At 45.9% G+C, this 15,929-nt stretch overlaps 3 protein-coding genes across 3 annotated transcripts; all 3 read left to right on the top strand.

Moving 5' to 3' along the window:
- Positions 1–5,950: 5,950 nt before the first annotated feature.
- Pmar_PMAR005345 (hypothetical protein) lies at positions 5,951–7,445 on the top strand (the record flags this gene model as incomplete). The annotated part of the gene is made up of 3 exons (XM_002786592.1): positions 5,951–6,191; positions 6,920–6,995; positions 7,148–7,445. 3 exons carry the CDS (start codon positions 5,951–5,953, stop codon positions 7,443–7,445), a joined length of 615 nt encoding a protein of 204 aa, XP_002786638.1.
- A 2,767-nt stretch (positions 7,446–10,212) lies between these two features.
- Positions 10,213–13,099, top strand: Pmar_PMAR005344 (hydroxyacylglutathione hydrolase, putative). The gene is made up of 9 exons (XM_002786591.1): positions 10,213–10,287; positions 11,094–11,176; positions 11,232–11,308; positions 11,719–11,834; positions 12,038–12,133; positions 12,186–12,263; positions 12,315–12,411; positions 12,467–12,557; positions 12,917–13,099. The coding sequence occupies exons 1-9, from the start codon at positions 10,242–10,244 to the stop codon at positions 13,073–13,075; spliced, it is 843 nt and encodes a 280-aa protein (XP_002786637.1). The 5' UTR covers positions 10,213–10,241; the 3' UTR covers positions 13,076–13,099.
- Positions 13,100–14,583: 1,484 nt separating this feature from the next.
- On the top strand, positions 14,584–15,874 carry Pmar_PMAR005343 (Thermitase, putative). Its single transcript, XM_002786590.1, has one exon. It carries the CDS (start codon positions 14,616–14,618, stop codon positions 15,621–15,623), a length of 1,008 nt encoding a protein of 335 aa, XP_002786636.1. The 5' UTR covers positions 14,584–14,615; the 3' UTR covers positions 15,624–15,874.
- The last annotated feature ends 55 nt before the right edge of the window (positions 15,875–15,929 follow it).

Here is a 15,929-nt window from a genome sequence, read left to right as displayed (position 1 = left end):
GCACAATTACCGATACTCTACAAGTGATACTCGATTCCGGAATTGCAACCCCACTAGTGTATATGATATAGTTGAGACACTGCTGAGGGTCTATGACTCGGCTCCAGATCACCAAGCACAATTACCGATACTCTACAAGTGATACTCGATTCCGGAATTGCAACCCGATTAGTGTTTATGATATAGTTGAGACACTGCTGAGGGTCTATGACTCGGCTCCAGGTCACCAAACACAATTACCGATACTCTAGCAGTGATGCTTGATTCCGGAATTGCAACCCCACTAGTGTATATGATATAGTTGAGACACTGCTGAGGGTCTATGACTCGGCTCCAGATCACCAAACACAATTACCGATACTCTAGCAGTGATGCTTGATTCCGGAATTGCAACCCGATTAGTGTATATGATATAGTTGAGACACTGCTGAGGGTCTATGACTCGGCTCCAGCTCACCAAACACAATTACCGATACTCTAGCAGTGATGCTTGATTCCGGAATTGCAACCCCACTAGTGTATATGATATAGTTGAGACACTGCTGAGGGTCTATGACTCGGCTCCAGATCACCAAACACAATTACCGATACTCTACAAGTGATACTTGATTCCGGAATTGCAACCCGATTAGTGTATATGATATAGTTGAGACACTGCTGAGGGTCTATGACTCGGCTCCAGATCACCAAACACAATTACCGATACTCTAGCAGTGATGCTTGATTCCGGAATTGCAACCCCACTAGTGTATATGATATAGTTGAGACACTGCTGAGGGTCTATGACTCGGCTCCAGATCACCAAACACAATTACCGATACTCTACAAGTGATACTTGATTCCGGAATTGCAACCCGATTAGTGTATATGATATAGTTGAGACACTGCTGAGGGTCTATGACTCGGCTCCAGATCACCAAACACAATTACCGATACTCTACAAGTGATACTCGATTCCGGAATTGCAACCCGATTAGTGTATATGATATAGTTGAGACACTGCTGAGGGTCTATGACTCGGCTCCAGGTCACCAAACACAATTACCGATACTCTAGCAGTGATGCTTGATTCCGGAATTGCAACCCCACTAGTGTATATGATATAGTTGAGACACTGCTGAGGGTCTATGACTCGGCTCCAGATCACCAAACACAATTACCGATACTCTACAAGTGATACTTGATTCCGGAATTGCAACCCGATTAGTGTATATGATATAGTTGAGACACTGCTGAGGGTCTATGACTCGGCTCCAGATCACCAAACACAATTACCGATACTCTAGCAGTGATGCTTGATTCCGGAATTGCAACCCCCCTAGCGTATATGATATAGTTGAGACACTGCTGAGGGTCTATGACTCGGCTCCAGATCACCAAACACAATTACCGATACTCTAGCAGTGATGCTTGATTCCGGAATTGCAACCCGATCAGTGTATATGATATAGTTGAGACACTGCTGAGGGTCTATGACTCGGCTCCAGATCACCAAACACAATTACCGATACTCTACAAGTGATGCTTGATTCCGGAATTGCAACCCGATTAGTGTATATGATATAGTTGAGACACTGCTGAGGGTCTATGACTCGGCTCCAGATCACCAAACACAATTACCGATACTCTAGCAGTGATGCTTGATTCCGGAATTGCAACCCGATTAGTGTATATGATATAGTTGAGACACTCCTGAGGGTCTATGACTCGGCTCCAGGTCACCAAACACAATTACCGATACTCTAGCAGTGATGCTTGATTCCGGAATTGCAACCCCACTAGTGTATATGATATAGTTGAGACACTGCTGAAGGTCTATGACTCGGCTCCAGATCACCAAACACAATTACCGATACTCTACGAGTGATACTTGATTCCGGAATTGCAACCCGATTACTAATCGGCGATTAGTGTATATGATATAGTTGAGACACTGCTGAGGGTCTATGACTCGGATCCAGATCACCAAACACAATTACCGATACTCTACAGTGATGCTTGATTCCGGAATTGCAACCCCACTAGTGTATATGATATAGTTGAGACACTGCTGAGGGTCTATGACTCGGCTCCAGATCACCAAACACAATTACCGATACTCTAGCAGTGATGCTTGATTCCGGAATTGCAACCCCACTAGTGTATATGATATAGTTGAGACACTGCTGAGGGTCTATGACTCGGCTCCAGATCACCAAACACAATTTCCGATACTCTACAAGTGATACTTGATTCCGGAATTGCAACCCGATTACTAATCGGCGAATAGTGTATATGATATAGTTGAGACACTGCTGAGGGTCTATGACTCGGCTCCAGATCACCAAACACAATTACCGATACTCTAGCAGTGATGCTTGATTCCGGAATTGCAACCCCACTAGTGTATATGATATAGTTGAGACACTGCTGAGGGTCTATGACTCGGCTCCAGATCACCAAACACAATTACCGATACTCTAGCAGTGATGCTTGATTCCGGAATTGCAACCCGATTAGTGTATATGATATAGTTGAGACACTGCTGAGGGTCTATGACTCGGCTCCAGATCACCAAACACAATTACCGATACTCTACAAGTGATACTCGATTCCGGAATTGCAACCCCACTAGTGTATATGATATAGTTGAGACACTGCTGAGGGTCTATGACTCGGCTCCAGATCACCAAACACAATTACCGATACTCTAGCAGTGATACTTGATTCCGGAATTGCAACCCCACTAGTGTATATGATATAGTTGAGACACTGCTGAGGGTCTATGACTCGGCTCCAAGTCACCAAACACAATTACCGATACTCTAGCAGTGATGCTTGATTCCGGAATTGCAACCCGATTAGTGTATATGATATAGTTGAGACACTGCTGAGGGTCTATGACTCGGCTCCAGATCACCAAACACAATTACCGATACTCTAGCAGTGATGCTTGATTCCGGAATTGCAACCCGATTAGTGTATATGATATAGTTGAGACACTGCTGAGGGTCTATGACTCGGCTCCAGGTCACCAAACACAATTACCGATACTCTACAAGTGATACTCGATTCCAGACTTGCAACCCGATTAGTGTATATGATATAGTTGAGACACTGCTGAGGGTCTATGACTCGGCTCCAGCTCACCAAACACAATTACCGATACTCTAGCAGTGATGCTTGATTCCGGAACTGCAACCCCACTAGTGTGTATGATATAGTTGAGACACTGCTGAGGGTCTATGACTCGGCTCCAGATCACCAAACACAATTACCGATACTCTACAAGTGATACTCGATTCCGGAAGTGCAACCCGATGAGTGTATATGACATAGTTGAGACACTGCTGAGGGATCCCCTCTGGCAACACAAGTTTAGAGTTGGTCACAGTAAGTGGTAAGTACGGTGAGTCTACTGAGTACGAGTCTCGACTTAAGAAGTGCATGACACTTAAATGAAGTGACTTCACCCCAAGAAATCTGTAATGGAGCTCAATAAGTTGTGCGAGAAACGGTTTTTGAATCTTGCGTTCTTGCTTTTTCTCAATAGTATGTTGTGCACTTTGCAAGAGCCGCTTCCTACGGCCATGGTCGAGGTCTGTGCAGCACGAGAGACAGCGCGACCTATTCCAGGCAGGGCCAGCTAGGGCCGGGTCTCGGAGGAATAGTCGCACAGTCTGTAGAAAAAAGCGGGCCGAAGGCCCGCGTAGAACCCTCCTAACTAACCTCCTAGGGGTTTGCCCACGTTCAGCCCGGAAAGTGCCCACGTTCAGGCCGCCCAGCCTGGCGCGCGCTGTTCCAAATGCGCGCGTTGTTGGTCCCTTGCTTCACAAGGGACTCCTGAAGCGTCTCAAGGTGGACCTTATGAGGCACCTTGCATACTACATTAAGTGATTTTACAACAAGTGCACCTGAGCGTACACCTTGTAGGCCATCGTCTAGGTTAGATCGTGCTTCGTTGCTCAACAGTGGTGGGGGTTGGGACGCGAGTTGGACGAGGAGCTCACCGTGGGCCATCACAACAATATGGAGTGAATGGTGAGTGATTACTCTCTTTGGTTCCCGCCAATGGAGACAAGCAATACACTGCCTGGCTCCTCCGGTCTGACGGCAGGTAGGAACGTATCTCAGGTTAATGCAGGTACGTAGTGGGATGGGCTTAGCTGGAGTGGACACTCTCGTGCGAGTCTATCTCCCCCATAGCGGTGACAGCCTTTACCCTAGGGTGCTGTACAACAATCCCGTTGAGCCACCACAGTTGACACTTGACCGCACCACTGAGGTGAGCCCTCTCATGCGGTTGCTGACTATGGGAATTCGGTGCTAATGCTCACGCACCATAGTCTATGAGGAGCGACTCTGGGTGGGAGGCACAGCCCAGGCCGAGATGGAGCTGATAGAAGCCGCTCTCGCCTTCGTGTACGGAGCTGACATTACTCGGTGTGTGTGATCACGAGAATTCCCATGGAGGACCAGTTTCTCGCCATGCATGGCATAACGCTGAAGGTGAATTCAGTTGTGATCAATTACTACTATGCTACTCACGGCAGCACCGTCATGTTATTGTAGTAAAGGTGTTGATGGTACACTACTGGTCCGCAGTGCTACTGTGTCACAGCGAGCGAAAGACAGTTGAGGAGAAGGCTGTAGCAGAATTCATATTGGCGATCGCTCTGGCGGAGCGCGTGAATGTTTGTATTGGGAATGCTGTTACTGAAGGTGGGCAGGGTGGATGTGGGGACGTGTGGTAAAGGCATATAATAGAGTTTGCTCAAGATGCTCGTTGCCATTATTACTATTTATCAGCAACAAGGAGAAAGTCACATCATCTAGTGGATGATGCAACCCAACGCAAACGCGAACCGTATTATCCGGCTGTACGGGCGGTAGCCCATCGCCGACAGTGCGCCTCCGCGTAAGCTGACAATAACGGGAGGTGACTAGACTCACCACGTAAATCCCGAATCAGATTCAACGATGAGTGGAACAAATAGACTTAGTCGTACGACGCATACGGTTCGTACAGACTAACAGACTCTAAGTATCAACCCCAGAATGAAAAAATGGGAGAATGACAGGAGCAAGAAGTACAAATTAATGAGCAAAAGAATGATAAAAGTTGCGCAGATCTAGAGCAAAAGTCACACTAGCTAGTATGACGAGCGAACAAAGAGCTTCTCGGAAGACTGTCACTGTGTTCAGAGCCTGAACTTCAGACTTGCTGCCTACCGAACAGCGAACGTCGTAGGGCGCCATCTTGCATGTCAGAGGTTCCTGACATGTGTGGAGCATCTCTCCAGAAGCAATGAAGGGAGTACAAGAAAAGTGAAGAATGTTACATATGGACGTATCACCAGTGGTAATTTATCACACGAGCTACCAAGGTAGGGGCGATTAGTAGTTAATCTAGCCACTTCTCAGTCACCAATTAGGGGGACGTGTTAGAGCGGTAAGTTCGAGCTCTACTTAGCACCGGAAGAACCCCGGCCCACCTTCCCGAATATAAGAGGGCTTTCGGTCAACTAGATGAAACCAAGATCTTACATTAACCCAACAAGGACAACCAAAATGGTTTCTTGTGGAAGCTTACTTATAAATAACCACTGCTACAGATGAAGTTGAAGCTAGGCTAAAACACGCTAAGGATATCAAGTTGATATTATCAACATACAGCACAACTGATAGACATGGTCCGCGCCATGATTGACATCATAGAGTCATCAATTCTATAACACCCTCACGCGAAGATGACGCGTGGAGGCCGATGGGGGGGATGGATGATGATTCACATGTTCGTGTTGTATTTACATGGGGGAATCATGCGCTAAGGCATAGCCTTTTTAGCGCAAGCCCTGCTGATCGATTTGTCTCTGGCAATGATTCTGTGATGGCGATTTTTGGTGCATTATCATTCTGCCAGTTTTCCTGGTCCGCTGGGTTGGCTTGTTCGCCATTGAGGATCACCAGTATGACCGTTCCTTCAGCTACTTCCGCCGGTGCCTCCTCGACTGCGACGTGTTTCTCTTGCTTCCCAGCATTGGTTCGTCGAGGTAACGGTGGTACCCACAGTAGCATGATGAAGGGTCGCTACCTCTCTGGTGATGGTCCCCGAGAGCAGTCTTCGAGGGAGTTCGATTGGAATCCCGAGCCTGGTCCCAGCCCCACGATGCTACGGGCCATTGCTCAAGCACAGGCTTGCCCGTCGCCAGGTATTTGTGATGGCAGCTGCTGTTGCATTAGAGATGATGTATCACTGGGTGTAGCCTCTACAGCGGCATCCAGCCCAGTGGTCGGGTATCATCAACCCGGACAGTGTGCCTGACGATCACCTGATGGACTACCCTTATGTGAATAGGAGTCGCTGATCAATCGACGGTGATGTAGTTATGTATCATTATCTTGGCTGCCGCATGGAATTTGTCTTCCAACCTCCAAGGCGATGGAGTCGGCACCACTGGCACTAGCTTGGACTAGGCTAGTGAGTGTGATCATAAGGCGAATAAGGCTGCTGGCGAGGTTGGATGCATTCACCACTACGTGGCTCGTAAGTTTTCCAATATCCTTGTTGGGTTCTTCCCTCGACGGAGTTTGTGGTAAACAAGGGAGATTGACCGTCACAGAGTACCACTGAACGGTGGTTAACAGTGGTTCTGTCAAGTTTCTCCGACTAATGCCACCCGCCTGCCGTCAGCGGGCATCTGCAGAAGCGTCAACGGTTTCAGTACTCCCCCACTTCACTGCCGTTGCTGTTTCGATAGTCCTTGCAACAGTAGTAGATGTTGTTGCCCTGATTGCCGTTATCTGGATTGAGAGCGATGCTCATTGTTCTCGACCGTATCGGGGATGGCTATTGTCAGCTATCATGTTAGGATGGCCAAGTAGTAGTCCTTTGGGCAAGGCCGCTCGCAGTGTCGCTGCTTGAATGTGTTGGTCTCAGCTACTGGATTGGTCTCCGCGTGGAGTAGGCGGATGACTTTCCGAGGAGCCTTCATCGTAGAGATCGTCGCCATACTGTAGTACTGGTTTCAGAGTGGTCACGGCAATGGAGTGGGGTTCTTGACACCGGCATGTTCGTAGGTGTTCGTACGTGCTTCTAGCGATAGGAACGTATTGGATGGCGAGGTAGTATGCAGAGTCGGTACTTAGCACCCTGGTTGGTTGCTAGGCCGGTGCCTCCGACGTCTCTGGATCGCATTAGTCCAGTGGAGGCCCTTCGAGCTTGGGATTGGCCTAAGAGCATGAAGGAGGCTATACAGTCGTTCGAGTTCGTCAAGAGGTTGCCGGAAGGGGTTAGTCATTGTGACGTACTGAGTGCATTGGTCAACGGCATCACAGCTGCCACATGGGGGCTTATGGGTACTGAGATGGTTCTCTGGTATGACAATATTCTCCGCAATAGCTGTCCCTACGTTCTGCGCGGTGCTGGGGTCGTGCCTGGCGATTATAATGCCATTGAAGGATAAAAAGCAAACTCAAGAGACAGGTTCGGTAGTCCTCTATGGTGAGCCCAGCTGGGTGTACTTGGACACTGTGCTGGGGTTTCTGGCAGGCTCTACTGATACGGCGGTGGAGAATGAAAAAATAACAGAGGAGAAACCTGGAGGGCGTGAGAGTCATCCAGAGTAGGAAATGGGAGGTGTTGTTGCTGTTGAGCAAGTGTATGTTACTGCATCACTAACAGTGGTGTTGCTGCTGTTTGTTTCGATGAAGTTACTGAGCATGCTGTAATGGTTGTGAACAGCCATCACGTTCAGCTGTATACACACGATTGTTTGTGTTGTTAATTTGAGACGAGATCAGGGAGTTGGTGGCATGCCTCGATCCTTGTTCGAGTCTCGGTTTCTCAGCCAGGTCTTCATGATGACCTCTTTTTGCTGAGGACTGGAATATCTGGTGGTAAGATGCTTGCTCAACAGCTCACTGCTGGCTACGATCTGTAGAGCGTGGTAACTGTTGCAGCGTAGTAGGTATTGAAATTATGTGACATAAACGCAAACATAAAACCGGGAATCGTGCCAGCATGCCAACCCATGAGACTGGCCAAAGCGCTGCTGACTGAAGGGACGGTTTAGCGTAAATGATCGCCAGAATTGCCAGATAGCCCAGGGAAACCAAACCAAAAGCATTGATAAACCTATGAAGGAAAAAATTCAAGAATTTTGATTTCCCGAAAAACACTCGTGAAAAATAAATTACTTTAGAAAAAATACCCCTCAGATATACCAGAATGATTTCCGAGCCAGTTTCCTAGAGGATCAGTCTTTCCTCCTTAAAGAAGAATGGAGTTTCACCGTTGATATGAAAAACACTAGTGAAAGGCATATTTCACATTTCACTTCGTGGAATACAATTGTGTTATCGATCGCGGGAACATATAAATTACATTAAGTGTTACGCCACTTCACATAAATTTTATGTGAAGTGGCGTAATTTTATCTGTAATTTTGTAATTTTTTTTCGTAATTTTATGTCCACACGTTTTATGTCATAAAACGGATGAAACTACAACATACTAAAATTTGTTCCATAGAATTATCACACAACCTACAATTATCAAAATTAGCTAGTGCATCGGAATACAATATCAAAACAAGACCCGAAACTCCGAAGATACATCCAGCAGTTTTTCAGATACCTCATTTCTCTACCATAACAACTGCAAATTTCCCATGAGCATTTCAAAATTTGGATAAGTAAATATATGTTCCGTTTCGCGAACTGTTCGCGAAACAATAGTAAGAAAATCGGCCACGCTCCGCGCGGCCTAGCATCCGATGGTTGGTGACCATCTGTCTGGGTCGATTGGATCGACTCGATCCTGCGACCTCGCGCACTATAGAAACTCAGCTTGACCATTACGCCTAAACTTCATATGAAGTTTTGTAACTCATTTTCTGAGATAACTGATCGGGTACTCACGCAGACTCTGTAGTATCTTCTTCGTTTGATCATGTCTAAACCTGTGGGAATGGTTGATCCGGTATAGTATACCGAATATTATCCTAGTTTCCGTTCACCTCCCAATTCAGTAGACAGTGTGACTTATAAGTAGTTGTGTATCAGGTTCATGCTTCGAGTTGCAGCAACTCGAATTACCAGCAGGTGGTAATTCGGTATTAGTGGGTTCGGTAATTCGCGTTTTGGGGAGGCCGTCGATCCGTGAAGAATCTACCCCTCGACAGGGGAGACACTGCTCGCTTTCGTGAACTCTGCCTTCTCGGTATGCTGAGGTGTCGAGAGTGTCCAGCCGGGCTGGACCAGCCCTCCGGCAGTCCGCCGTCGACATCCACCTCGGAACCGAGAATAGTGCGTGGTCGAATGTCTCGATGCGCGCGAGAGCAAAGTCGATCAATTCCGGTGCAGAGTTAGTCCAAAGATAGGCTGCGTGCCATCAAGTGGCTCCGTTTGCCGCCCCGCTCTGCGCTTTTCACGCCCTGTAATACAGGGCCTGTACGGCTATATGTGCGCACCTCACCAAAAGGTACAGGCGGATTAAGGCGAGTCGGCATGCCGTTCGATGGCTAGTCCTACGCAGGACCGTCAAGGTGGGTTAAGATCCTGTTTGGTGGAGCGACTCCGTCGGATTACGGACATACACCCTGAGACGAAGCGGGTCGCAATGGATGCGGCAGTCCGGGGTGAATAACTTCGAGATTACCCCCCTACTTCTTCCACGGTGTGGCCAAGGTGTGCTAACATCCTACGCCCGTGCGATGGCAGCGGGTTGCTACGATCGCCTGTCAGATGTGTCGAGTGCATGACGACCATATCGTACGAGCTATATGTTTTCCAGTGGTGCTCATATCGCGTTTGTGTGGGACGGGGTGGTTTGGGGAGCAAGCATTGGTTGGACGACCGTGCACAGCGTCGCATCGCCGGCACGCACAGCCGCCGTAGCGCAACCCGCGCGGCGTCAGCAGGGGCGCTCGTCGGACTGACTCGATGCTTCGAGGCTGAAAGCCGCGGACACCTTCTGTCTTCCAGCCTACCAGACCCACGTGCTCAGGAGTGGGATACTTAACGTGCTAGTAGCGTGACGCTACTAGCGTCGTTCCAAAGAAAATGTCACGCGCCACGAAACTCCTTTCAAACATAAGACTCTCATGATGACAGTTGAAAATTTTGAGCACGTCTCAATTTCATTTCGTTTTGCTCAGCTTTAAATCGAGCTGAATATTTTTCCTCAGCCGCGGCAGATTAACTAGGGCTTAGTCCGTTGAATGTTAAGCTTTGATTGTAGTTACATTCACTTATCAATAATGCAAAGTGCGGGTAGGAGGTTCTTATATGGTGATGCCGCGATGGGTAAGTTATGGTAACGTTTTCTCAGTGTTTATGTATACCGTAGTTGGACTACGGCAGTTGTATAGTTGTGAGAGTCCTCATGAAGTCATAATGATAATAATCACGTGATAGACCCTGTTTGTCAAACCTGGTACATTTTGCTATCAGCCCGATGATGACATGCTCGAAAACGGGAAACTTCCACAAATTCGGAATCTGTGAATCACAGACTCTGATAATGTATCTCATAATCATTATTAACAATTATGTGATTAGTCATTTCACACTGTCCGAAGAATGGACTCATATTGTGATATGATGATATTGACTGCATTCATATTTTCCTTATATACTTACTAACATTCATATAATCAGTAAGTTGACACTAGCCGAAGAGTGCATTCATATGACTGTATGTGTATTTTACTTATATACTTGGTAAATAACAAACTGTATATACTTTTATAACTATATTATTAATTATTTCACAGTGTGAAATTCACACTACCCGATGAATACACTCATATTTTGATATGAAAATTTTGACTGCGTATTTTCGGTAAAAATTATTAACAATTATATAGTAAGTCATTTTACACCAGCCGAAGAGTGCTCTCATATTGTGATATATACACACTTATATTTTCTTTATATATTTAATAACAGTTACGTAATCATTTTACACTGGCGGATGAGTACACTATATTTGATATGATTTTACCAGTGACCTGTGTATACTCATGTAAATATATGATTAATTATTTCACACTACCCGAAGAGTGCACTCTTAATTTGATAGGAATATTATTGCTTCTTTATCTCCTTAGCGAAGATTCCATCATCTCGTCTCGAAATACGTAGAGTGCCTTGTCTGAAAGACAACTACGGATGGATATTGCGATGTCCGAAGGTAATAATTTCGTGGCGCGCGGTAAAAATGTAACAGTGATGATTCCTCTTCTCAGACTGGAACAATCGGACTGGTTGACACCCCCGAGGCTGGTCCACTTCTGAGTGAATTGAGGAAGAATTTCAACGGACGGTAATATGCAAATGTGAAAATTTTTTCATCTCATAAATCGTTGTTGCAATTGATAATCAATCTCAATGTTAATTTATAGAATATTTCAATTATTGATTTCAGAATAACTATTATGTTTGCTTTCCCCAGCTAGGAATTTATACACGAATTCGGATGGAACTGTTCAAAATTTTCCTCAAAATTTTCATATAGTCACCTACACATGTAGTCGACCATGTGCATATTTTCCCTCACTGATTGATTTATTCTCGTTGTGAATTTATTACTTTCCTTCATGTCTAGTCTCTTGTCTCTGTATTACAGAGTCTGTGAGAATCGAGCAGGTCTTAAGCGTTAGCTATTTACTGTCATGACGTGATTTTGGTATTCGGACTGATTTTAAGAGTTTACGTAATTGTCTCTGCTTTCAGTGCCGATTATATTCTCAACACTCATCATCATTGGGATCATACCGGAGGCAACAATGAGATTAAAGCGGCGACTCATTGTAAAGTGATTGGTCCCGGTCATGATAGTCAAATAGATGGTAAGTCTGCCTCTCCATCTTCCGATCCCGGTTCGATTCAGCCCTCGAGCATCTTTTCGAGTGTATAAATTCTATCATAAGACACTAGGCATTCTTTTTTCCTTTCGAGTTTTGATATCATGTTCATTATCGCAGCGAAATTCTTTGAGGATGACCGCTAATCTTTTTCGCGGAGATGTAGTTGGGATGTGATTGCTCTTTAGGTTTGGACAAGGCCGTCGGGGGAGGAGATGAGTTCAAATTCGGCGATCTCACAGTTAGAGTGTTCGACTTGCCTGGTCACACTCACGGGCATGTTGGTGATGAGACTCGGTTTGGACCTATTCTGTATCTTACTAGAGTCAACCTCAGGATACCATTTCCCCGAAGCTAACGCCTTCTTTTGTGGAGATACTTTGTTCGTATTGGGCTGTGGTCGAATGTTTGAAGGTGACCATCACCATCAGTGGTTTTTACGGTGCGCTACAAAATTATTTGCAGGTACCAAGAATCAGTTCTGGTCAACTTTACAGAGGATACGCGGTCTGCCGAAAGATACGGTTATGTTCTGCGCACATGAATATTCGCAGTCAAATGCGTAAGTTTGAAGTGCAATATGGAAAATGCATATTTGATGAGATCGATTTTTTCAGTAAATTCGCCCGATACATTGATTCCAGTAATGAGTATTTAAAGCAAGCGAGCGATGTTATTACGAACATGCGGAGTCGAGGAGAAGCCACGGTAAGCCCCAGGACTTAATTTGCGTTCAGTTGAGCCCGAGTACACATGATGAGTTATGTCGCAGTGGGATCGTCTCTATTATATGTTTTGTTTCCTCAACTGAACTCACTACATTATGGAATTCCACACACGATCTTGTAAAACTTTACAGAAACCAACGATAATTTCTCATAATTTCCTCAGGATTTTCCTAGTCTCATCAACACATGTAGTTGACCATATATTCTCCACACTGGTCTCTATTACGGCAGAATAGCGCAATGGTCCACCCATGTTTAGTTTGTGATTGGTTCTCATTGGTAGTTCCTCGTGAATTTTTCCCTGAGAACTCTATCGGTTTTAGTTTCCGTCCCTATCAGGTCCCGTCCATGTTGGCAGATGAGCTACTGTGCAACCCTTTCCTAAGAGTCGATCAGGAGGCCATTCAAAAGCGTGCTTTAGAGCTGACCGGGTCCGAACCGACGCATGACTTAGCTGAGGTCTTTGCGCGAGTTCGGTCACTGAAAGACAATTTCTGAGCGACGATCTTCTGACGTGCTCAGTTGGTTCAGTTTCTCTCACAGTGATGGAGGGTCTCGTTGAGTTCGTTACAGAAGCACATGGTCAACTACATGTGTTGGTAGAAGTATGGAAATTCTGAAGAAATTTTGGAAAATTTCGTTGGTCTCTGAACATTTCTACCCAAAGTCGTGTGTGGATCTCTGTAGTGTAGTGAGGAAACTTACGAGTTCAGCTGAGGAAATAATACATGCATTCCCGCACTGTGTAGAAGCATGCTGTTTGCTCAGCGGAAACTTGTCCAACATTTGTTGAAAATGTAAGTACTTCAGCAGTATGACGATGAATCATGAAGTCTTGCGGGCAAGAAGTACTCCTCATGGAAACCTAAGCGAGTTATTTGTTTAGAAGCGGTTAATTCCTGACTTGGGTAAGTTACCAACACATCTGTTGGTGATGGGGGCGAGGCGCTGGAGTATTGAGAGGGGGAGTGATTTGACATAAAAAGTAGAAATTATACTTTTGTACCACAGTGGAAAGTGAGTGTCGCGGATATCTGCCATCTAATCGTGAATTTTTGGCACAGCACACATCGACGCATTTTCACTGTGGTAAAGATCCCCATGAAAACCGAACTTGGTAGTGAGAAAAAAAGCGTATGACATAGAGTTATCATATGGTGGAAGATTAGTGAGTGTATAGTAGGCATTATGGGTGTAAAGCTGCTCAGGTAGAGAAGAGGTTCCGTTTCTACTGTGAATAGTTTCCCGTAACGTTTTAACACAGTGTACATCGTCGCATGCCTATGAGGGTCTATATTTCCAAAACGACTACAGTAAGTGATGCGGAGAAAGTAGTTCTTGGTAGAGTGGAAGAGTGCCAAGTGTGTGGCGAAATGATATATGTAGGGGTGTTGACGTTGATGCACAATGTCAAAAGAAGTGAAATCAGGGACGGGAACGATTGTGAAAGAATAACCCGAATCAAATTTTCGTGACGGTTTTACGCATCTAAACCGGCCTAAGCGATCGAGCTATGAGAGGGGTATTGTAGTTCGTAGGGAGTGTCATCGCACGACAAACGTAGTATTGGGTAGTCTCCATGGTATGCGAGGTACTCAGAAGCAATCAGAAGGGGAGCTGACGAATCAAGAATGGAGTCGACCTTTTCACGCACGATTGCATTGCTCCATTATAAGTAGTACTGCTACTTATAATCTCTTCTCTACTACAGAAGAGATTGTACGATGCAATGCAACGGTCGCATATAAAGTTATGAGTTGTGCGGGCGTGAATGATCTATTCACCATAACGTTCTCCTCATTGTCGTGTGGTACATACCATGTACGCCAGTAAACTTCTGCTTCTTGGCTCAGCCGTGCTGTTGTTGTGTTAACTTAGTCTAGCAGCCATCTGCAACAGTGAGTCTCGTGAAGATTCACGCGGGCTTGTGAAGTACTACTACCCTACTTCAGAAGTGGGGTGAGGAGGAGCTCGTACGCACACGCGCACACTCGAAAAAACGAACAACAATTTGTCTCCCTTCTCCCTTTGATTCGTTATGACCATATTTTACTTCATCCCGTTCGGCCTCGTCTACGTCATAGCTGCAGTGGTCGGCTCTGACCATTTCCGTGGACTTGACCCCCTGAACGGCAGTCCGAACGATGAATACTATCCCCAGCAGAAGGCTTACCTGGAGGCCATATCTGTACCAAAGGCTTGGGACATCCTGGACTCTACTTCCAAGAGGACACCTGTAACCATCGCCGTTATCGACGATGGTGTCCAAGCCGATCATCCCGACTTGCAAGGGACTGTCATAAAGGGCTATAACGTTATTGATAAGAATACTGATACCCATCCTCGAGGACCGCATGGAACTATGATGGCTGGGATTGCTGGTGCTATTAGGAACAACAAGATTGGTATCGCGGGTATCGCTGACCATCTCCGCATCCTACCTATCTATATAGGCGTTAAGCCGGCTCTCGATCCTGGTGTGGCTGCGTTTGAATATCTTATCGCGAAGAGGTCGGATGTGCGAGTGATTCTGTTCTCGCTGGGATTCAAAATCAACTATCCCCCCCTATTGCATAAGATTCTGGAAGCCGTGTCCGCTGGCATGCTAGTTGTTGTACCTGCAGGAAATGCTCACCTAGATTTGGACACGGCAGAATACTATCCTTGTTCGCTCAACGAACCCTATATGGACGGCGTTATCTGTGCGGCTGCGACAAATGGTACAAAAATGCAGCTGGACGACGAAAGCAATTTTGGTTCACCTGTTGACATCGCCGCACCTGGTTACCGATTACTAACAACTGCTCCCAATGGGGAGTATGTTAAGATTACAGGTACCTCAGGAGCTGCGGCCATCATAGCAGGTGTAGCTGGAATGCTCTATAGTCTTGAAGCTTCTCAGCATACTAAACTGACCCCAGGTTATATACGTAGTATCATCAAGAAAACGGCCACGGCAGGCGTGATGGATAACAAAAGGAAGAAGTTTCTTACTTTCGGCCGCGTGAATGCTGAGGCGGCTGTGCGGGAAATACTTAAAAAGTAGATGATTGCTCCCATCAAGGTCCTGTCCCAGTGATGACCGAATCATCTCCAGATATGTCAAATCATTTCAGATAGTTATGGGCTTTTTTCATACTAGTATTTATTTTTGATTCGCATATGGATTATTATAGAGTATGTAATTTGATATCACAAGTGGCGGTGAAGTCGGATCAGCTTAGCTGACGACTCACTTCCAATTCCGTTCTCGATCTATCAACTCACCTTCGCCCCCTACTTTTCGCGAGAACCCACATTCGAGAGCTCGATGGGTTGCGTTTTCGCATACGAGGTGTTCTCGAACATGGCA

The sequence above is a fragment of the Perkinsus marinus genome (genome assembly GCF_000006405.1).
Source record: "Perkinsus marinus ATCC 50983 genomic scaffold scf_1104296931384, whole genome shotgun sequence".
NCBI lineage: Eukaryota > Perkinsozoa > Perkinsida > Perkinsidae > Perkinsus > Perkinsus marinus.
The sequence above is the reverse complement of the archived record's forward strand: the minus strand, read 5'-3'. Positions and strand labels throughout refer to the sequence as shown.